Below are 22,928 nucleotides of genomic sequence, written 5' to 3'. Positions count from 1 at the left end.
CATAAGCACCCTTCCCTTAAACACAGAGCTCAAACTCTTTGTTCAAATGAGCAAGCTCTAAACCAGGAATACGAGATCAACCATACATTTATAACAAAATGGATACAGTAAAAAAAACTATTCACAATATCCTCCACAGAGACACCACTAAAAACAGAAAGAGATTTCAAGAATGCTGTTGCATACTTTCTGTTAGAGACATTTCAGAAAAAATAGACAGAACACTACACAAATACAACATCAAAACCACTTTCAAACCCTCGACAAAATTAAGACACCTACTCAGTTCTTCCACACCTAACCCACCCAGGGGTTTACAAAATACAATGCATATGTAACCTACAATACATAGGGGAAACAGGGTGAACCATCCCAATTAGGAGGGACTAACACAAACGACACATTAAATACCTCCATTTTGGAAAAACCTGCTTTTCAGACATACCACAGAATTGATTGGAAAGGTACGAAGTCCCTACACAGCACCAAAACCTTGTTCGAGAGGAAATTTAAAGAAGCATGTGAAATCCAAACACAATCCTAACCTGAACAAAAATGAGTTTAACTTACAAGAATGTGGAGGACCCATTTGCAACCATTATAACAACCAGAAGTAGCCAAAGAAAAATCTCAATACAAGACTTGGTGAAGTGTTTTTTTTTTAACATTCATTAATAACCTGAACTGTACAAGTCCAGAAGAAAATCTTAGTACAAGAGGACTTTAGCAGGGTTTATTGTAGTTTTTTTTTTTTTTTTTTCCTACTAGTGGTCAGGCTAAGTAAAAGATCAATTAATGGCGTAGATTGAATTTACCTTTGTAGAGTGCAAGAGCATGTAGCTTATTTTCATATACACATGTATCTTTCTGATGATGATGACTTCAATACAGGGGTCGAAACGTCAATTATTATTTTATTATTATTATTCAGGCCTCCATGGAGTCAAAAGATTCATTGTGGGAGGTCTTTCCCAGTCTAACATAAAGTCTATCATACCACTCCTTAAACTCATTGATCGTTCTCGCTCTCACCACACTATCAGCAATGCATTCCATGGTTCAACCACCTTCCATGGAAAGAAACCACTCCTCACCCTCTTGCTCACAGTTTCCTTTTGTAACTTCCACGGAAGGCCCCTTGTCATCACTCCTTCCTGCTCTTCAACCAGGTGAAAGACCCCCCCCCCCAGTGTCAACCCTGTAACCAGCTCTCAACAGTTCAAAAGTCTCAATCATATCACCTCTCCTTCTATCCACCAAACTCTGCAGTCCACACTCCCTCAGCCGATCCTCATAACTAACATTGTACAGTCCTGAAACCATCTTTGTTATCTGCCTTTGTATCCTTTCCACAGTTAATTTATCCCCTTCAAATCCTGGGGATCAAATCTGAGAACAGTAGTCTAAGTGTGGTCTGATCAGAGACTTATACAACGGAGTGATAACCCTTTTATCTCTGCAGATCAGTGTCCTTCTCATTATTGCAGCAATCCTCTGTGTTACCTTCACCACCTTTGCAATATCTCCCCTGAATTTCAGGTTTCTATCGATCATCAAGCCCAGATCTCTTGTCTCCCCTACTTCCTCCAGTATAGCTCCTCCAATAGGGTATGCAGCGTCCCATCGATGTGTCCCAAACCTCAAGACCTTACATTTGGCTGCATTAAATCGACCCCCATTCATTTGCCCATCTGTCTAGCTTATTCAAATCCTCTTGCAGGGCTTCCACATCTGGACTATTACTGATAACCTTTCTCAGCTTTACATCATCCGCAAATAACTGAATATCCCCCTGCAACCCACCGACAATGTCATCGATATAAAGGTTAAACAACATAGTCCCCAGTATTGAGCCATGTGGGATCCCACTAGTAACCCTCTGCCTCCTTGAAACTGTCCCACCAGGCACAACTCTCTGATACCTATCAGGCTGCCAATCCAGTTGAGCAACCTGACATCCAAACTCGTGCTGTAACTTAAATATCAGCTTATCATGTGGCACCCTGTCAAATGCCTTTGCTAAATCCAAGAAAATGGCAGTATATGCCTTTCCCTCATCTACTGCTCTTGTAACTTTATTATAAAAGGCTAGCATATTACTATGGATTTGTCCTTCACAAATCCATGTTGACTCTCCAAATAACATTACCGTCATCTGCTCAATGCTATACGGTCCCTCACTACTTTCTCCAAGATCGTACTAACTACTGATGATACATAAACTGGCCTATAATTAGACACTTCCAGTCTGCTTCCACCCTTATGCAATGGCACTATCTTACCTTCATTCCATTCCCTAGGCACCTTTCCCATAACTAGACTTTCATCGAAAAGCCAGGTCAGAGGAGCTGTCAGTTCTTGAGCACAGTCTCTCAAAACTCGTGATGAAATACCAACCAGTCCCACAGCTTTACTGTCATCCTGGGTACTCAGTATTTGGAACACACTCTCTTCCTGCACCTCTAAACATCGAACCTGCCCTATCCCTCTAGTATTAAAATTTACTCCTCCAGGATGAAATACTCCAATAAAGTGTTCATTGAACAATTCCACTATGTCCTCTATATCAGTCACTCTATTCCCATTTTTATCCCAGAATGTCATTCTTCCACAATCATTTCTCCTTCCGCTGGCCACATAGCTAAAAAATTCCCTAGGATTTTCTTTGGATCTTAGGGCTAATCTCTTCTCATATTCCAGTTTCGCCTTCCTTACCATACTAGTCACTCTTCTGGCCTGTGTCTTATATTCTTCATGCATCTGCTCTTCACCTGTCTCTTTATATCTCTTCCATAGCCTCTTTTTCGCATGCAGTTCCTGTTTAATATTGTTTGTCATACACTTTACTCCAAATTGTATCCTCTTCTTCACTCTTGGAATACAGCTTACTATTGCTGCTAACAAATATTCCTTCACAATTTCCCAAGCACTAATGATATCCCGTTCTTCCAATTCCTCCCTCCATGAAACTTCCCCAAGATGACATCTAAGACTATTATAATCACCTACGTTATAATTCCATATGCATTCCCGTCTCTTTGATACTCCTGCATGTTTATTCATCTTCCAAGTCAAAACCACAAGGTCACTCTCTCCAACTGGTGGGAAAGATGTCATTTCAGTTATTATCAACTCTTCTAATGCTATGACCAAATCCAAAACTCTTGAACCTCTTATTCCCTCTATTACATATTGCTTAAGACATTTGTCCCTCAAGAATTCTAGAAATTCCATTTCCTTATTGCTACATGCATCTTCCTCTTCTCAATTTATACTGCTGTAGTTAAAATCACTTGCCAAGCTCAACTACCTAAACATCTCCTGCTCCCCCACTCTCTGTGCACCTTTGCTTGTAGCAACATCCCACTAAATATCCTGTCTTGCCCACTTCTACCTCATACCATATGCTTTGAAAACCATTAGTGTCACTGCCTTCCGAAGCCTCCACTGTTAGAGGACATAAGTCATCACTTATCATAACCAGCACTCATCCACTCCATTTTCCTTTTCTATCCTGCCTGAAAATGGTGTACCCTGCTACTTCTATTCCTGTTATTATATCTTCTTCTTCTGTCAACTCCATCTCAGTGATCCCAATAATCTTTGGCCAGGCCGATGCTCACAGCGCCACCAATTCATCTCCTTTATTCTGGATACTTCTAGCATTAGTATGAAGCATAAAAATGCCATAAAAATTTTATTAATAATAAGTAAAATAATCATTTCAACACGTGTGTTTTGTGTCCCTAAATTTGTAAATATGAATGCTGATCACCGTGTAACCTTAAGAGAAAGAGATATAAAGTCGTTATTTGGCACTCTCTAATGTTGTAAAAAAAATAAGTATTACAGCTATGTAGGAATCGATCTTAAAATAATGGTCTCCCAAATTTTTGGCAAATTAATGCAGCCATACTTGTTCAGGTTAGGAGAATTCTTCATAGCCATTGCTGACTCTAAAAATAATCTTCCTGATCTGTAACAACTTCTAAATTGGTTTTCTTCCATCTGATCCTGTGTGAAGAAGTGTTCAAATCATGTCATCATCCATGCTAACAGTGATATTTTAAAAACACTTACACAGAGCTAGAGCAATTTGATCTAATGATACAGCTCTTTCCACAGAACTGAAATATCTGCACCATACTTTCTTGGCCAATGGTTACAATTCATAAAAAATAGATAAAATACTAAAATATCCCCATTACTTCTCCCTCCTGTAATACACAAGAACAAAACATTACTGTTCCTTATGTCAAAGGTACATCAGAAAAAGGTAGCCAAAGTACTAATAAAACATGGCCTTTGCACCACATTCAAGCTTCATGTTAAATTAGCAACTCTTATCATCTCTCCTGAGGAAGATCTGTTAACATTTGACTTGGAGAACTTAGAAAAATACAATTGCTGCCATAATTTCTCATTCCATCCAAAATTCCACTCACTTTTCAATCCATGGTTTTAAAAAAAGGTGTACCAAAGTAGTTGTAGGAAAACATTCAGCATATTGCGGGTTCAACAAAAACCAAAACAAATTGAAATCTGACCTCAGTCAAGACGAACAACGGAAAACTCGCCTTTTGTCCAAATGGAAAGCATGCTTTCTGGTAGCTTGCAAAGCTCATCGGGTGCAACTTCTGCTCACCTGTACTGCCACCTCTCTCTCATCCATACAGACCACTGTTACAGTGCCTAAGAAAAGCTGACCTGCAGGCATCACTCTTCTCTTTAAAAGTCTGCCATCCAGCTATTGACTAGTTGCTTTCACCTCAATCCTCTTCAAATAATCAAGAAAATCATCAATAATCAACTTATTCACTGCCTATGAGCCTACCAGTTAATCAATGATGACCTGTTTGTATGTTACCACTCTAGATCCGTGTCTGATCTCTTAGCCTATATGAACCTTCACCATGGAAAGGTTTGGAGAAATATGCACTGCTGCTTTTGACATTTCCAAAGAATTTAACCATGTCCAGCATCAAATCTTGTTCAGTAAACTGTTATTCGCTATATCTGGATAACAAGCTCTTTCTTTGATCATTTAATGGATGTCATGATGGATGGCTCCCTCTCTATGAGGAAACCCATCTATCATGACAGGAGTGCTTCAGGACTCTGTTTTCTATCACCAGCTTTCTATCTTTCTTTTATACATAAATGACCTCTTCCAATCAGATTAGGAACAGGATAGTATTCTCTACTAATTCAGGAGTGGTTCAGAGCTCTTCTTTCTCATCTAATCTCTTTCTTCTATACAAATGACTTATTCCCAATAGATTCCCTAATCATATCCACAGTTTTACTGATGACAGTGTACTTCATTCAGCAAACCATGTAGTACTCAGGCATTCCAAGCATCAAGTCATATGCAACCATTGCCTGCAATGCTGATCTCCATACCATCCATCAATGCCTCTCCAGAAAAGTGATATCAGCTCACCTACCCTTACTCTCATTAATATACGTAGGCTGTTCAATAAGTTACAAGACTATATTTATACAGAAAACAGATTACCTTTAATCGTCATCATTTACATGGTCTTTTTCGAAGTAACTACTGTGAGACGCGATGCATTTGTCCCAACATTGCGTCCACTTCTTAAACACGTGAAAGTCCGTTTTTCGAGAGTTCTTTCAAAACCGCCTCTGCAGCTTTTACACATGCTTTGTTGGTTTTGACATGGCAGCCTCTTAGTGGTTTCTTGAGCTGAGGAAACAGCCGAAATCGCATGGTGCGAGATCAGGACTGTATGGAGGGTGTGGTAGGATATCTATGTTGTTCTTCTGCAAAACATCCACTACACAACCAGCAATATGTGGCCTTGCATTATCGTGGTGCAATAAGAAACCATTCTTCAGCAATGGACGCTTCCTTTTGACGTGCTGTTCCATTATCCGTAAAACATCTGCATAGTATGAGCCATTCAGTCCCGGGTTCTATGCGTGTTATTAAACAATGTCTTCGTAGTCAAAAAACATTATGGTCATAACTTTACCAGCCGATTTTACAGTTTTTGCTTTCTTGGGGGTAGGCGAAGACGGATGCTTCCATTCACTGCTTTGTTGTTTCATTGTAGGGTCATAGTGATACAACCAAGTTTCATCTGCTGTAATGATGCATTTCAAGAAGTTGTCGCCTTCTTGTTCCAGTCTTTCTTTCCATTCTGTGCACACATCCACTCGATGCTGCATTTGCTCCGGTGTCAAGAGTTTGGGAATCCATCGGGCACAAACACGTTTCAGTCCCAAATGTTCAGCCATGATTGAGTGAACACTTCCCACAGAAATATTCAGGACAACATGCAGCTGGCATACTGTAATTCTGCGATCCTCCTTGATGATAATCGCTGCTGTGTTGATCATTGTCTCTGTGATGGACGTTGAAGGTCTTCCCTCACATTCAAGATCTTCCACATTTTGCTTTCCTTCCTTAAAAGTTTTATGCCAATAAAAAACACTTGCCCTCGACATTGCTTCATCGTGGAAAGCTTCGCATATCATGTTAAAACTGTCCGATGCCGATTTTTGCAAATCAACCTCTTTTGTTAATACAGACAGCAACATTTCTTTATTCCACAGAAATTAATATTGTGATGAGTGGTTTCCCGACAGTAAAATTAGTCTTATTACTTATTGAACAGCCCTCATATAAATCACCAGACCGAATCATCTCGCTCTCTCTCCTCCCTGGATTGACATTTACATCATCATCAAATTCCTGACATGTACCCTCAAGGGGTGTACAGGATATGATAGTACTACATGAAAAATTTACATCATTACTAACTTTCTATCTACAATTTTCCTCCAAATTAGTCTATTACTTGTCAAGACTCCAATATTATCATTATCAGATCTTATATTTCTATCGTCTAATGCACTTTGTACCGTATCATTCCACCTATACCTTGGTCTTCCTCTGGGTCGTTTTCCTGCTAACATGGCAGAGAACACTCGTTTTGCTAATCTTTCCTCTCCCATTCTATTTAAGTGACCATACCAATGAGATCAGCTCTGTTAACGCATTCCTGGATGCTAACAATGCAAAGTTCTTTCCTAATATCCTCGTTTTTAATATGATATTGCCATTGATGCCATCTATTCACGCCTCTAATCTTTCTCAGGACTCTCATATCTGCAGTCTCTAGTCTTTGGTCAAGTGTTTTACTTCTGACCCAGCTCTCAGATCCATAAGTTAACAACTGGTTTGAACACTGTCTTGTATACATCTAATTTAGTGTTCCGACTAATTTCTCTCTTATTCCATATGAATTTATTCATTTCACTTCCTACCATACCAGCTTTATTCATTTTGTTCTCCATTTCCATATTTATTCCATCATCTTCACAAAAAATCGTGCTTAAGTAGCTGAAATGTTTTACTTGTTCTATAAGTTCTCCATTCACAATGCAGTTTATATTTTCAATGGTTCTGCCTGTTTTCATTGTCTTTGTCTTTTTAATGCTGACCTTCATACTATATCTATTACAATAGTTATTTAATTTAGTCAGGGAATCTTGCAGACTTGTAGCGGATTTATTTAGAACTATAACATTGTCCGCATAAAGCAAAGAGCTGACATTAACATATCCAATTTTGATATCACTTTCATTCATAATGTCATCCATATGGATAATGAATAACAGTGGGGATAATGTACATCCTTGTCTCACACCATCTTCCTGTATTCCTTCAATTCTAACTGCTGACTTACAACTCAAATAAAGACTAAGTATTGCTTGATATAATTTCCCATTGACACCATATAAATGTAGCATATTGAATAGCTTCTCTCTTGCCACTTTGTCATATGCCTTTTCCAGATCGACAAAACTTAAATACAGATCTTTGTTATATTCCCATTCTTTCTCAACTATTTGTCATAAAGTGAAGATCTGATCCTGACAGCCTCTATTTGGCCTGAATCCAGCTTGTTCTTCACCAAGCTTTTCTTCCACAATTCTTCTCAACCATTTCTCAAGTATACTTGCATAAATCTTGCCAGGAACACTCAGTGGGGAAATACCTCTGTAATTCTCACATTCAGTTTTATTTCCCTTTTTATATATGGGTACTATGAGAGCTCTACTCCAATCATTGGGAATTGTCCCTCTGTCCATGCCTTTTGAACTATGCAGTGCAGCCACTTTAAGACTTTTATACTACCATACTTCAGCATTTCTGGTCAAATATCATCTACTCCTGCTGCCTTTCCACATTTCAATCGTTCGATGGCTTTTTCTACTTCAAGTATGGATATATATTCCTGACTGCATGCCTGGTAAGTGTTTTTTTTACCACTGTGCTGTCATCACTGCTTGTTTCATTTAGCAGTTTTTCAAAGTAATTACTCCATACTTCAAGGATATCTTTTTCTCCCGTTTTCATGTCACTTTTTATCATCTCTAACTCCTTTTACAGCACTCTTTCCTCCAACAACTTCCAGAATATTTTGCCACCTTCTTGATATTTATTTTCTATGTTCTTGCCAAAGTCCTTCAATGACTTTTGTTTAGCCAGATTTACACAGTGTTTAGCTTTCTTGCATTTGTCTGTGTATTCTCTAAGAGCAAAGGCTGACTTATTTGCCAGGAACTTTTGATATGCTTCTTCTTTTCCTTCACTGCCTGTTTAACTTCCTGTGTCCACCATGGAGTTCTGATTTTTCTATCCTTGCTGACAACCTCACCAACACATGCCTCTCTGCTGAATCAATCAGGGTTTTCTTCAAGGCTTGCCACCAAATCTCCAAGGTTTGGTTCCTGTTCTCAAACTCTTTTATTTTTTTTCCAATAACCTTTGTGTATTTTAGTCTACAGTTCACATCTCAGAACTGCTCAACTTTTATTCTCTTTAAAACTGTCTTACATGTTATTCTTTTCAATATGAAATTCAATTTTCTCCTCCTCAAGACTAAATAGTGATCACCTCCAATTTCAAATCCTCTGTACACTCTGGTGTCCTGCACCAGGCAGAAAACGTCACTATCAACAATGACATAGTCAATGAACCTTTTCTTATTCCTTGCCTCTTCTCTCCATGTGAATTTGTGCACATTTTTATGTTGGAACATGGTGTTAGTAATAACCAGTCCATGTCCTGAGCAGAAATCCAACAGTTATTTGCCATTATTATTAGCTTTGCTCTTTTCTCCAAATTTTCCCAAAATATTTTGCATGTCTGACAATTATTTCCTTGTTGGGAATCTAAATCTACTCTGCTATTTAGATTCCCAACAAGGACCAACTTTTCCTTTTTCATTATGTCAGCTGCTTTTTCTAAAGCATCGAAAAATTCCTTCACTTCTATTTAGTAGAACCTTCTCTGGGACCATAAGCACAAATAAGTCTCATTGTCCTGTTCCTCATTCTGATATTTGCCCACATCACTCTATCTTGAGACTGCTTGCCATTCAAGAAGATTAGCCTCATATTTTGTGTTGGATACTATGGCTACTCCTTCTTCTCCTTGATTGTCATTGCCTGAATATAACATTTTGTATTTATTGCTCAGAAAGATCTCACCAGTTTTTTCTTTTTTTGTTTCAGTCACTCCTATTATGTCGATCTGGTACTTATCTAATTCCTCAGCTAGCTCTATTTCTTTGCCATTTGGGCTTCTTATGTTGCTAGTACCGATCTTTAACTCTGGTGATGTTGAGTTGGGGGTGTGCTTTCAGGTTTGTTCCTGTAGCTGACTTTTCGCTGTTCACCCTGGTTCCCTGGCGAAAACAGCGGGGGCCTCGTGTAACCGAGCGACGTTCCAGCCAGCACGAAATTTTGTCATATTGTACCATCATTTTGTATATTGGTTTAAGCCAATAAGAATACAATTTGGTTGGCTAAATCCCAAATTGCCAGCCCATCCTCGTTCTTTCACTATCCAGGTAGATACCCAACAGGGTGCACCACGAGAAGGTGAGGATTGGACATTAGGTCAGAAGCCCTGGTCGGTGTTCTCTGCATTCCTTTAAAGGCTATGTGGAGGTCTCTTCTCAGTTATACAGCTTTGACCCTTAAGCACCCCTATTGACATCTTTCCCAAGCCTCTGTAATAGTAGGCATTCTTTTCTGTTCATGATGGCACTTTTCACTCAATCAGTTATTAACACTGTGCAGATCCAACCATACTACTTAGAATGCTACTCATATTTGGTGAGGTGCCTCTAAAACATCCTTAAAAATTCATAACTCTCCAAAGGAGAGTGATTCAACTAATAGATCATCCTTCCCTCAGTAACTCATTCATTCATTCAGCTACTATCTCACATAAGCTTTGGTTCAGCTCTGTCTCTTATTTAGGTTCTTCTGTGGTCACTGCTCCACTGAGCTGGTAACCATCATTCCTCAGCTTTCTGTTGGGCCTGCTTAATTAAGTGGCAGCTCTTAATTTAGCAGGCCCAACAGAAAGCTGAGAAATGATGGGCCTGCTTAATTTAGCAGGCCCGTCATTCCGTAGCTTTCTGTTGGACCTGCTAAATTAAGCGCCACCGCTGCCCAACATCCCCCCCTTTCAGTTCTTTCTTCCCTCTTTTTCATTTATTCCATCCACCTCTGTCTTGTGGACCATCTTCCTTATAAAGTGTTTTCCAATGACTGCAATGATAGCAATGTCTGTTTCTTCAAGAAAAATGCCAATAGATTTCTTCCTTCCCAATCGTAATCAATCATCCATATCATCTTCCCAATATGCAACTCCACACATGGCACTGATGTTCTGTAAGTTCTACTTCTCGTGTATGGAATTGAGAAAGTTTTTTTTTTTCTTTTCTTATCACCTATTACTTTTGACTCACTAACAACTTGCTGAAAAATACTGCTTACTTTGAATGTGGAATCTGTGTGTTTCAACAAACTATGGCAACATCAAAACAAACGAATACTTTTTTTTCCCCTTTACTTCTCTGGTGACATAATTAGCTGATATATCACCTTCTGGAATAAAACTAACAGAAAGCTGCACATTCTTTCTTTTCATTGCATCCTAATACATTACATTTAGTATTTTTCTATATTCCTTGTCAACCTCCTTGTCTGAATTTATATCTTTCTGCCTCTTTTTTTCTCTTAAAGCATCTGTTTCAGCACTCTCTTATCTGTTCATCAGAGCATTCTAATTCTATATCATCTTCAAAAACTTTCTCTTAGATACTGTTGTCTTTAGCCTACCACTGATCCTTCAATTAATATTTCTCCAGTGTCACAAGATCGTTATGAAGGATACCACCTTACCTTCCAAATCTGCTGGTAAGTCATTTTCCAGTGTTTCATTCATAAATTAATAATGTAATAGGATAGCCCATAAAATTAACTTAAAAGAAAGAGGTAGCTCCATACATTATATCTTATAGCACAACAAATTACATCATCCTTAATTATAGGGAAGATGAATCATGACTGTAATTGAGTTTAAGAAAGTTAGTTAGAGCATCCATATGATGACCCTGAAGTAGAAGAAAACTGGTGCACTGTCCATATAGTTTGACTTCATAGCAGACATTCTGAATGGAGTATAGTGTAGTGGATAATTAATTGCCAGCATTCCCTTATGGAATGCTGCCTCCAACTTTAAAGTTGTTCAATTAAAATCTTAAGGCCAATCAGTTGATCTTAAGGGAATGTTCCAGGAAATTGGCAGTAGCATTGGCATGCTAATTTAATAAGAATCTTTCAACAGCACAGGAGTATAAAATTGTTCCTTCTGTGCTACAGTTTCAAATTATAGGCCAATCTGTATATCTGGAGTTGGACAAGGGAGTGCATATACAGTGGTGTACTTGGATTTTGCAAAAGCTTTTGATAGCTGCCACTCGACAAGCTGGTAAATAAATTGAAACAGATGAGATTGGATAACAGACTTCTGAGTTGGATCTGTGACTGGGTGTCAGATGAGTAGAAAGTTGTATATGGGAGTGCAGTATCCCAAAAGAGGAAGGTCACTAGTTGTGATCCGCAGTGGTCAGTTTTGGGACCATTGTTGTTCAGTTTGTATGTTAATGATATTGAGATGGGTTTAACTAGTGATATGCAGCTGTTTGAAGATAATACAAAACTGGGGAGAGCAATGCAGAGTCATGTTATGGCCTTACAAAAGTACTTGAATAGATTATATGAATGGGCAAGTAAGTGGAACTATCAGTTCTGTGTTGCAAAGTGTAAGGTTTTGAGATTTGGTAAGCAATGATGGGATGTGAAGTATACACTTGGTGGGAAAACTTTAAAGGAATTAGAGGAGATGAGAGATCTAGGAGTGATGGTGAACAAAGACCTGAAATTCAGGGGCAACATTGCACAAATTGTGAAGACATCACATTGGATAATGGCAATGATGTGGAGAACCCTGATGTGCAGAAATAGAGAGGTTATGATGCCATTATATAATGCCTTAATCAGGCTTCATATGGATTATTGTGCACATATTTTTTTGCCAGGTTTTCATAGTGACAAGGATATGTTGGAAAGGGTCTAGAAAAAATTCACAAAGGTGATCTTTGGAATGTGGAGTATGAGGACAAATTGAGAGAATGTAATTTGCAAAGCCTTGTAAATAGGAGGAATGGGGGGATATGATTGAGACATAAGCTAGTCAAGGGTTGACATGGAAGAGATTTATCATACAATGAGAGGGGAGGGGGTAGAACAAGCAGCCATCACTGGAAACTGTATAAGGAGGTGTGAGCAGAGGAGTGAGGAGCAGGTTCTTTGCATGGAGTGTGATTGGTGAGTGGAATGAATTGCCTGAGTATGTTGTGAATATAGACACATCAAATCAGTTTAAAGCATGGTTGGATGAGCATTGTGGGCAATAGTGTGTACCTCCCACAATGAGTCTCAGACTCCATGGAGATCAGATGTTAATAATAATAAAAGGTGTTGAAATTTCAGATTCTGAAGTAAGCTAAAGTATATACCAAAAAAAAAGAATGTAAGTCACTGGATGTGTTCAAGTTTAGGAGTACAAGAAAAGCAAATTACAAATGTTCCATACAAGTGAATTATAGAATCATTTCTAAAAAAAAATATTCTTATTACCTAAACTGCAATCTAAGAGGAGCCTTTGTAGCTCAATGGAAGTGGCATTTGCACCCACAGTGCAATACCACCTGAAGAAAGAATTAAGTTCAATTCTAGTTGCTAACTAGAGGAACTTTATCTAAGCCTTTCTTCGACCAGTTCCTGAGTTACTCAATCTCTGGCATGGACAAGCAGGTTTTTCTCTCGGAAACTCAGTTTTCTTTATCCTGGAAACCCAAGGAAATTGACCATAGAACCTACACTATTTTAGATAAGAAATATAGTGTTAGGAACCATGAAATGGTGACACTTGTCAGATGTCTCTTCACTGGATGGCATTTATAATTAGTGATAGTCTTGAGGCAACTTCCTCTGATTTATTGCTAATGGTGAATAAACTGCCCCCTCAGTCTCCAAAAGTTTAGAGCTAAAATGGCCTTGCCTACTCCATAAAGGGGAATTTATTATATTTATTTTATACTAGAATATAAGTGATAGTTAAAAGAAAAAATATTTTTAAAAGAGTGCATTTTTTTTTTTTTTTTTTTTTTTTTTTTTTTTTTTAAGACCTGGCTATTTGTAATTAAATATGAAGGTGTGGTGAAAAGTTGTGATAATTACCATGAAGGAATTGAGGTAAAACCATATAGCTTACACATTATTCTACATATTTCCCATGAAGTGTTATACACATGTTACAACATTTGCAATCCTCTGAGAAAAAAGTATTTCCCTTGTTGCACAAACCACTCCTTAGTTACAGATATGACTTCATCATCTGTGGTAAATTTTGTTCATTTCAAGTGTTTCTTTAAATTTGGGAATAGGAAATAGATGAGGCCAGGTCTGGTGAATAAGGTGGATGAGGCAGACATTGAAAGCTCAAGTTGTGTATTGTCTATTGGGTTTCATGTGAGCAGGTACATTGTCCTGCAAAAACAACATGCTTCTGCTTAGTTTCTTCACAGCATTTTTCCTTCAGTACCTCCTTAATTCCTTCAGAGCTGTTGAATAAACTGCTGCTGTAACAGTTTCACTTTTTTTGAGGCACTTGTTAAAGATTACGCCATCCATATCCCTGGCAAGAACCTTCCCTGTTGACCTTTGGGTTAAGAACTTCTTTGGCTGTGGAGAACCTTTGTGTCTCTACTCCATTGACTGGTCTCTGGGTCATAGTGATAAAGCCATGTTTCCTCAACAGCCACAATATGAGCCAAAAAATTCACATCTGATTTCTCAAAATGACCCAAAATCCCTTGAGATGATAGCACACATTCTCTCTCTTGTGTCGGCGTTCAAACATTTGGGGACACCCACTTCGCTAAGAGCTTCTGCATGCTCAGATGTTGGTGGATAGTGACCCCAACTCATTTCCTGATATCCCCAGAGTATTTGCAATGTTTTTGGCTGGTATTTGTGTGTCATCAAGGATCATGGCATGTGCTGCATTGAAGTTTTCAGGCATGATTGCTGTGGAAGATCTTCCTGACCTGAGGCCATCTGTTGTCTCAGGATGCCCAGTTTTAAACTTGGCCACCCATCTGGCAACTGTTGGGTATGCTGATGCATGGTCCTCTAAAGTCTCACACAAAGTTTGATGAACGTCAGTTGTGGACTTTTCTTGCAACATGAAAAACATGGTGACGAACTGCACCTCTCTGTCTTTGAATTTCTTCATAACCTCTGACATATCTTTTTATATATCTTAAAAGAAAAAGAGCCTGTGTAGCTCAGTGGATGGGGCGTTTGCACACCACGGCACTTGGCCGCACGAAGGAAGACTTGGTTTCGAGTCTAGTCATGACTAGAGGAAATTTTTCTAAGCCTTTTTTCGACCGGTTCCCGAGTTAGTCGATCTCTGGCACGGGCAAGCAGGTTTTTCCTCCCGGAAACTCGGGTTTTTTGTCCTGTAAACTCAAGAAAATCGACCGTAGAACCCACATTATTTCAGACATTAAATATATTGTGTTAGGGTTAGGGACCACGAGATGGCGGCACATTTGAGCCGTCTCTCTTCACTGTGTGCCGCTTAATTAGTGATAGCCTTGGGCCATCTATCTCTGATTGGTACCAGTGGAGATTGAACTGCCCACTCAGTCTCCAAAAGTTAGATAGGGCTAAATGGCCTCCCCTACTCCCCGTATACGGGAATAAAAAGGCATTAGCTGATTTTTTTTTTTTTTTTAAAGAAAAAGAACAAATCATTACAATTTGATGAAAGATGGGATGAAAGGGTTTTAGGATATGTTCTTTCTTGTGGTTATATCAGTTGCTTTAATATCATTTTTGTTCTAGGTGTTTATCAAAACTTTTCAGCATCCTCTTGTATATTTTTTTTTTTTTTTGTACAGCAACAGTAACTGGATGTAAGTGATTTTATACATTAATTAATAGCATAATTATACATGAGTAGATTTGTGATTCAGTATTTGCACATCTATATACATGAGGTACAACAGTGATTGGCAATGTCTTCCAAACAGATTGCACAAACTAATAATTTAACTGAAAACGGGTTGCTGCATATTCAGAATTTAATTTATGCTGAAAATCAAATGAAAATGTGAAAAAAGATTTTAAGTTTAGACCTTGTACATTCATTCTATATGCCATATTTATGCCATACATAAATGCCAAATTTAACATAGCTATTTTTCTGGGGTGCAGCAGTTAAAGATACTGTGTTCATGCAGGAAGGGTACAGAGGTTAGAAACAATCTTGTACAGAGGTTACAAACCTTCATGTAAGATTAATTAGGAGTTTAGTGTCAGTGTTTTCTTTTTATTTTGAATTTAAGAGTTTTAGCCACTCAATATAGAGGGAGAAAGTAAGTAAATAACCCTCCCACACACACACATACATCTTATATCAATGCATATAATACTTCACATATTCAGTACATATATTTTACAACTGCTTCCTTTAACCTCTCCCTCTACTGCTTTTGCAGCTGTTAAAAATTCTCTTATGTTGGTATGACATGCTGTCCCACAGAAATGAGGTGATGATTAGAATGCATATACTTCAATAGTAGGTTGCTGTCTGCCACAGACCACAATATACAACAAAGAATAAAACATTTTAACCTAATTACAAACAATTCCTGATAACTAAATCAGTACGATTTATTTTCTTATCCAATAACCTAAGTTTTATGCAATAAAATATCGTATAAATATTTGCATTTTAATAAATTAATCACCATCTCCGGATTCTTTCACAGGTGCACAGGGAATTAGTTATAGCTGGTATTGTTTGCCTCACTCTTCATTTATTCTCAGTTTAATTTAAGATTATTTACAGTACAATATGATAATGTATATATATATTTCCTTCCTATATATATAACCTTAATGTCGGCAAAGAAGAAAAATGAATTTGAGAATACAAAATCTTCCTTAAAGATGTGGCAAGCAGTAACATTAGAGGAGAAACATAAATTTTAAGCCTGCATAAATATGGAATGAAAGTGATGGAACCTGCCTGCAAGTTGTCTCATTCCAGAATAGGCATCATCTTAAAAAATAAACAAAAGTTTATATTATGTTATTAGTTCAACCTGTATTTCCAAGTATGAAATCCTAATTCTAGAAACCACATTTGTCATGAATAATTAGGTAGTTAGATTTAAGAACAGCTTGCTTAATACACATGCATGCACACACAGTAATCCCACAATTATTTGACAGCAGTGGAAGAAATGCTTCTATGCTGGTTGATAACTGAAGACATGATAACATGGCATTGCACCAGACATCAGTAGACACACTAACCTGTTGATAGGTTGGATAATTAATGATTCATTTATTTGAATCGAAACCACTATGCATACACACACACACACACACACAAATACACATTTTTCCTATGGTAATCAATATATATAGTTCAGGGGCCATGTGGCAAAGATTGCAAATACAACTCAAAAGATAATTGCAATGCTGAAACAAACTTTCACATGTAAAGATAAGGATGTCATTTTGCCTCTTTACAAGGCCTTGATAAAACCTCACTTGGACTATTGTGTGCAGGTCTGGTTTTAGTTGTGATACAGCAGAGAGAGAGAGTGCAAAGGAGAGTGTTAAAAATGTTATCAGTATTGTGGAATACTGATTATGAAGACAGATTGAGAATTTTGTAGACTGCAGACACTAGCAAACAGGAGAAAGAGGGCGATATGATTGAGACTTACAAACTTCTGAAAGGGTCATACAAGATTTCTATTTATGGAATTTTTCAATTTATGGAGGGTGGGAAAGGACAAGAGGGCATCCTTGGAAGCTGAGAATGAAGGCCGCCAAGAAGGGTGTGAGGGCTAGATTTTTCTCTCAGAGGGTAGTGTGTGGTTGGAATGGATTGCCTTTGGATGTTGTCAGGGCCGGCTCTACCAACAGTGCAAGACGTGCATTTGCACGGGACGTCAAGTTTTTTGGGGGCGGCAAAGTTGGCACAAACTATACGAAAAATAAGGGAGAAGGGGCGGCCCTGAATGTTGTGAGTGCAAGCAGTGTGAATGAATTCAAGAATAAGTATGATAACTGGTGTGTGTAGTATGTGGTCTCCATCGATGAGTCTCTGACTCCCTGGAGGTCTCTTAATAATAATAATATATGTAACTAATAGAGAAAAAAAAAAAAAAAGAAATCCTTAGTGTGCTCATGGTACTAATGTACATGCATTTATAATATTTCGTGGGGGGGAGAGGGGAATCACATAAAAAAAAAATTAAATGTTAGGACTATGCCTTTGGTAAATGTGGTAAAGGAAAGATAAGTATTTGGATACAAGTGACTAAAAGGAGCCTTGAACTTTTTGGAGGAGCCAACATAAATAATAGTTATCATCCCAGGTGTAATTTAAGCCCTATTATTTAATGCCATTGCTAATTATTTTATTCCTTAATATATTATGCTGATGTGGGTGTGATACTATTTTTATACATTATTTGTAGCATTTTCAATGAGTCAACAGAAATGTATGTATTTCTTTCAGATCTCAGTTTGATTTATTAAAAAAAAATGAAAAGCTTCTCAGAGAATTAAGGAATTTAGATAATCAAAAATGGTAAGTTTTATGTATTAATATTTACATGTTAATTAATTACTGTTCATTTTAAAGTATCTTTCTTCATGCAGCATGGTTATTACCAGCATGATGTAGTAATAACTACATCATGCTGGAAATAACTACTCTTTAGGCTTGCTGAAATCTGTTGTAATCACTTTCATACAAAACAGTAGTTTATATGATATTGGCTAGCCATCTCATTTGAAAAGAAAATTTTTCATGAATCCTAGATTACTCTGTGTTAAACTAAAACTTTCATCTGATTTTTTTAATATAATCAGTAGTGAAATGACCTGCACAGGTATTCTTAAGTGTTTCAGTTTATGTATTTTGAAATCAGAAATATGTTAGATTCTATTAAATATGTAGAACTCTTATTATTGAAATATCTTTTTTTAACTATTCTAGTGACACAAAAATATTAGTTCTAAAAAAAAAAGCCTCTATCCTTAACTGCAGCTATTGATCCTCAGGCTGTTTAGAAATTATACTTGCATTACCTATAGATATGTTTATTCCATGGGCATGTACCTTTTGGAATTACAGAATTACACATAATTTGTACTTATTATTATCACTATTGTCAGCCCTCCATGAAGGTAAAAGACTCATCATGGATGATCCTGCTGCCATACACACAATTTATCAAATCATTCCTTAAACTCATTCATTGCTTCCACACTCACTACTCTCTCAGGATAGGGAAAAAATTTGTTGTGCCCCTTTTTCTCTATCAATTTTATGAAAAATTTCTTATATGAAAATCTGGTAACCATTATATATGGGCTGGAGTAACTCTTTTGTGCTCTGGAAGCTTTTCAGAATTTCATGTTTCTAGCCTTTTATATTTTAAATATACTTCATTGTAGTTCAAATATGCTCCAGTGGACTTAGGAAGTTAACAAGATAGTCATGAAAAAGAAGGAAAGCATATCAAAAGTTCCTTGCAAGTAAATCAGCTTGTGCTCTTAGAAAATAGAGATAAGAATATAAGAAAGCAAAGTACTGTGTAAAACTAGCTAAACAAAAATCACGGGAGGACTTCAGTAAGAACATAAAAAATAAATATCAGGAAGGTGGCAAATTATTCTGGAGAAAGTACTGTAAAAGGAATCAGAGATGATAGGGGTAACATGAAAACTTAAGATAAAGATATTCTAGATGTTTGGAGTAATCACTTTGAAAGATTCAAATAAAATAAGCAGTGTCAGCATGGTGGCAGAAAACTCCCAACAGGAATGCAGTCAGGAATACATGTCCATACTTGTAGAAAAATCCATCAAAAACTTGAAATGTGGAAATGCAGCTGGAGTAGATGAAATTTGAACAGAAATGCTCAAATATGGAGGTATAAAAATTTTACAGTGCTTGTAAAATTTTAATTTTGCACTGCATAATTCAGAAGGCCTGGTCATAGGGTTAAATTCCAGATGATTGGAGTAGAGCTTTCATAGTACTCATCTTTAAAAAGGGAAAATAAAGCTGAATGTGAGAATTACAGAAATATTTTTGTACTGAGTGTTCCTGGTAAGATTTATGCAAGTCTAGTTGAAAAATTGTGAACTATAAGCTTGGTGAAAAACAAGTTGTATTCAGGCTAAATAGAGGTTATCAAGATCAGATTTTCACTTAGGACAAATAGTTGAGAAATCTTGGGAATATAACAAGGATTTGTATTTAAGTTTTGTAGATCTAGAAAATGCATATGACAAGTGCCAAGGGAAAATCTCTTCAAAATATAGTTATATAGTGTAAATGGAACATTATATTGAGCATTACAATCTCTATTTAAGCTGTAAGTCAGCAGTTAGAATTGAAGGAGGTACAGGCTTGATGTTAAATCAAGTATGTAACAAAGTTGTACATTATCCATCTCCACTGCTATTCATTATCTATATAGATAACATTATTATTATTCAGGCCTCCATGGAGTCAAAAGACTCATCGTGGAGGTCCTTCCTAGGAAACACAAAGTCTATCAAGACTCATTGTGGGAGATTCCTCCTAGAAAACACAGTCTATCATACCACTCCTTAAACTCGTTGACTGTTCTTGCTCTCACCATTCTATTAGGCAATGCATTCCATGGTTCAACCACTCTCCATGCAAAGAAACCACTCCTCACCCTCTTGCTCATGGTTCCTTTCGTAACTTCCAGGTAAGTTTCACTGTTCAACCAAGCAAAAGAACTCCCCAGTGTCAAGCCTGTAACCACCTCTCAACAGTTTAAAAGTCTTAATTATATCACCTCTCCTTCTTCTATCCACCAAACTCTGCAGTCCACATTCCCTCAGCCGATCCTCATAACTAACATTGTACAGTCCTGAAACTATCTTTGTTATCTGCCTTTGTACCCTTTCCACAGTTCCCTTTCCTTTGTACCCTTTCCACTGAGAACAATAGTCTAAGTGTGGTCTGATCAGAGTCTTATACAACGGAATGAAAACTGTTTTATCTCTGCAAGTCAGCACCTTTACAATATGACCCCTGAATTTCAGGTTTCTATCAATCATCAACTGCAGATCTCTTGTCTCTCCTACTTCCTACACTATGTCCTCTGCATCAGTCACTCTATTCCCATTTTTATTCCACAATCATTTCTCCTCCTACTGGCCACATAGCTAAAAAATTCCCTTGGATTTTCTTTGGATCTTAGGGCCAATCTCTTCACATATTCCAGTTTTTCTCCTTCCTTACCATACGAGTCACTCTTCTGGCCTGTGTCTTATATTCTTCATGCATCTGCTCTTCACCTGTCTCCTTATATCTCTTCCATAACTTCTTTTTCGCATGAAATTCCTGTTTAATATTGTTTGTCATCCACTTTACTCCAAATTGTGTCCTCTTCTTCACTCGTGGTATACAACTTACCATTGCTGCTAACAAATATTCTTTCACAATTTCCCACGCACTAATGATATCCCGGCCTTCCAATTCCTCCCTCCGTGAAACTTCCCCAAGTTGACATCTAAGACTATTATAATCACCTACGTTATAATTCCACATGCGTTCCCGTCTCTTTGATACTCCTGCATGTTTACTCATCTTCCAAGTCAAAACCACAAGGTCACTCTTTCCAACTGGTGGGAGAGATGTCATGTCAGTTATTATCAACTCTTCTGATGCTCTGACCAAATTCAAAACGCTTGAACCTCTTGTTCCCTCTATTACATGTTGCCTAAGACATTTGTCCCTCAAGAATTCTAGAAATTCCATTCCCTTATTGCTACGTGCATCTTCCTCTCCCCAGTTTATACTGCTGTAGTTAAAATTTCCCATGACAATCATTCTTCTTGCACTTGCCAAATTCAACTGTCTAAACATCTCCTGTTCCCCACCCTCTGTGCTCCTTGGTTTGTAGCAACACCCCACTAAATATCCTGTCTTTCCCACCTCTACCTCACACCATATGCTTTCAAAATCATTAGTGTCACTGCCTTCCAAAGCCTCCACTCTTAGAGGACATAAGTCATCACTTATCATAAGCAGTACTCCACCACCATGCTTTCCCTTCCTACCCTGCTACTTCTATTCCTGTTATTATAGGTGGATTGATGCAGTAAAAAAGTGCCTTAGAAGACAAATATTACATCTGATAATGTTGAAGCTTGAGAAAGCTACACCATTACTAACTTTTTTGTGTAGCACTATCAAATATCATGTACATCCCCTGAGGGCACATATCAGGAATTTGATGATGATGATATACTTCATTGTAACCATTAGAAATAAATGAGCAGGAATTAAACATTAGTAGTTTTTCATCGTTATAAGATTTATTGATGTTCTGATACATCCTCTATCATGATGTATCCCAACTCTACAATAAAGGAAAACATCATTTCAGAATTGTAATGGTAGACTTTAATGCTAGAATTGGTATTCAACATTCAGATGAAAGCTCAATGGGAAATTTTGGATATGGCATGAGAGATGACAGAAGAGCAAGGTTAATAGAATTTGCAGAAAAAGAAAACCTGTATATCATGAATTCCTTTTTCAAGAAAAAAACACATAGAAAGTGGATATGGAAAAGTCCAAATGGAAAAACTAGTGAAATTGACTTTATCCTCAGCAGTAAGAAAAACATCTTTCAAGGCTGTTCTGTTATAAACACCTTGTATGGTGCCAAAAAGAAAGAAGAAAATTGTTTCTGAGATCAAAGCAAAACATAGATGCACACAAACTCAATATTAAAAAAAGATATATTCCAACATGAACAAAACAATAGATTTAAACATCTTATTATAGATGACAATGCTGATCTATCAGAAAGTAATGACATTATTATTCAAAACCTTCTGCAATGCTCACTTAAAATGACTGGTACCACAGAACAGAAACAAGACAAAATCTCTGAAGAAACAAAACAACTTATGAAGAAATGAAGAGAAATGAAACAATCAATTAACCTACAGAATTGTGCAAAAGTCAGAAAACATATCACAGAAGAAATAAGAAAATTCAATTGTAAATTCATACAACAAACAATTGAAAACAACCGTAATCTCAAAAGAGCCAAACAGCAAACAGATGGTTGCAGTCGAACTACATGATGGGACCATCACCAGAGATAGATATGCTACTATAGCAAAAAGAATTGAAGAATTCTACTCAATGTTATATCAGAATGATGAATTAAATAAAGAAGACAACTACGACATAGCTGAAGTACCACAGATTCTACCAGAAGAAGTTATGCAGAGCATCCAAAGTTTTCAAAATGGGAAAGCTGCAGGTGAGGATGGAGTTATAGTTGAACTTCTAAAAACAGGTGGAGAAATAATCTACAAGCTCTTTGCAAAACTATTTACTTTATGCCTGAAGAAAAATGATGTACCAA

General features: G+C 37.3%; 1 protein-coding gene across 6 annotated transcripts in view; it reads left to right on the top strand.

The window, feature by feature from the left end:
- The window catches only part of LOC150102202 (ral GTPase-activating protein subunit alpha-1), an 800,562-nt gene that overhangs the window by 674,342 nt on the left and 103,292 nt on the right, over positions 1 to 22,928 (top strand). For all 6 annotated transcript variants that reach the window (XM_090398990.1, XM_090398987.1, XM_090398991.1 and 3 more), the window contains one exon: positions 18,011 to 18,082. In XM_090398990.1, coding sequence (XP_090255116.1) covers positions 18,011 to 18,082 — 72 coding nt within the window. The remainder of the gene's footprint in view (positions 1 to 18,010; positions 18,083 to 22,928) is intronic.

The sequence above is a fragment of the Typopeltis vanoorti genome, chromosome 10 (genome assembly GCF_054136105.1).
Source record: "Typopeltis vanoorti isolate ZY-2024b chromosome 10, IOZ_Tvanoo_1.0, whole genome shotgun sequence".
Lineage (NCBI taxonomy): Eukaryota > Metazoa > Arthropoda > Arachnida > Uropygi > Thelyphonidae > Typopeltis > Typopeltis vanoorti.
Note: the sequence above shows the minus strand (reverse complement) of the source record. Positions and strands in the feature narration are given on the sequence as shown.